The 1153-nt window shown below is 53.6% G+C and overlaps 2 protein-coding genes across 2 annotated transcripts; both read right to left on the bottom strand.

Annotated features, from left to right (window-relative positions):
- Nucleotides 1–261: 261 nt before the first annotated feature.
- Nucleotides 262–591, bottom strand: TERG_06312 (uncharacterized protein; the record flags this gene model as incomplete). Its single annotated transcript, XM_003233271.2, has 1 exon — nucleotides 262–591. The coding sequence occupies one exon, from the start codon at nucleotides 589–591 to the stop codon at nucleotides 262–264; it is 330 nt and encodes a 109-aa protein (XP_003233319.2).
- A 114-nt stretch (nucleotides 592–705) lies between these two features.
- TERG_12395 (uncharacterized protein) lies at nucleotides 706–1023 on the bottom strand (the record flags this gene model as incomplete). Its single annotated transcript, XM_047751357.1, has 1 exon — nucleotides 706–1023. The coding sequence occupies one exon, from the start codon at nucleotides 1021–1023 to the stop codon at nucleotides 706–708; it is 318 nt and encodes a 105-aa protein (XP_047606845.1).
- Between the last annotated feature and the right edge of the window lie 130 nt (nucleotides 1024–1153).

Raw genomic sequence — 1153 nt, 5'->3', positions numbered from 1 at the left:
TTACTCTCCCTCTCTCTACTCTCCTGCTTCTACTCGTCTTCACTTCCAGTCTCTGTCAGCGCTTAGAGAGACTAAAATAACACAAACTAAAAGCGTCTTTTTAAACTTCTTGCTTGCTTTTCCTAACTGTTTAGTAATCATCTTAGTAAGCAGCAGTTGGGGGCCAGACGGCAGGGAAGACAGCAGAAAGACAGTAGAAGAAGAGCAGCAGAAGAAGAAGACAGTCACTGCTGGCCACTTCTTGACCGTCACTCTCGACAGTCACTCTTGTTTTCTTACTTGCTTTCTCTTCTTCGTCTCTTTTGCTGCTTCTGCGTCTCTTGCCGGCCAAGGATTACTCAGCATCACCAGCCAAACAGGCCAAACTTGCCCAAAGAGGAACTTTTCCCCTTCCTGCCCCCTTTGGGTTTTCTCTCTTTTTGGCTCTTTTTCGACGTCAACTTTTCGACTTTCGCCAACTTCAGCTTCATCGTCAACTTCTTCAACATCCAACATCTTCTGCATCTTCGTCTTCTTCAGCTTCATCGCTGGTGGGTGCTCGCTGGTCCTCTCGTCCTCCTCCTCCTCCCCCCTTGGCCTCCCGCCCGTCATCGCTGCTGCTGCTGGGAGTTTGTTCTTCCTGCTTACTCGCCCTCAGTTTTTCCGGCCCGCTCTCGCTCGCTCAGGTCGCCTTCCACCCTCTCTCCCTCTCCGCCTCCTCCCCCATCAGCAGCCGCAGCCACAAGGCAAAACAAGACCTAAACGCATAGAGAAGACAGGAAGCTCTCTCATGCTCGTCTTTCGGCCCTCGTCTCTGCCCTGACCTTCTTCTACTTCCTCCCTCTTTGATAGCTCGGCTCTGACCGTCCCAGCGGCTTCCTGCGTCTCCCCTGACCTGCTCCCCTGTTCCCCGGCGCTTCTACGGTCATCCTCCCATCCATCCATCATCCATTCACCCTTTCCTTGCCCAAAGCTGCCGCTCGCTGGCGGACTCTCTCGCTCGCTCTCCGCATCTCCCGTCGCGTCTGCTCGGCTCTTCCCCATCGGTCGGCTATTCTGCACCCTCGAACATCACATCTCTCACCGTTGGCTTTCTTTTTTTTCCCTTTTCCTTTTGGGCACTCCTGCGTTTGGGTGATACCATGTCCCTTGCCCCGGCTCTGCATTAGCCTGT

Source organism: Trichophyton rubrum, assembly GCF_000151425.1.
Source record: "Trichophyton rubrum CBS 118892 genomic scaffold supercont2.7, whole genome shotgun sequence".
NCBI lineage: Eukaryota > Fungi > Ascomycota > Eurotiomycetes > Onygenales > Arthrodermataceae > Trichophyton > Trichophyton rubrum.
This window is presented reverse-complemented; position numbering and strand designations above follow the sequence as displayed.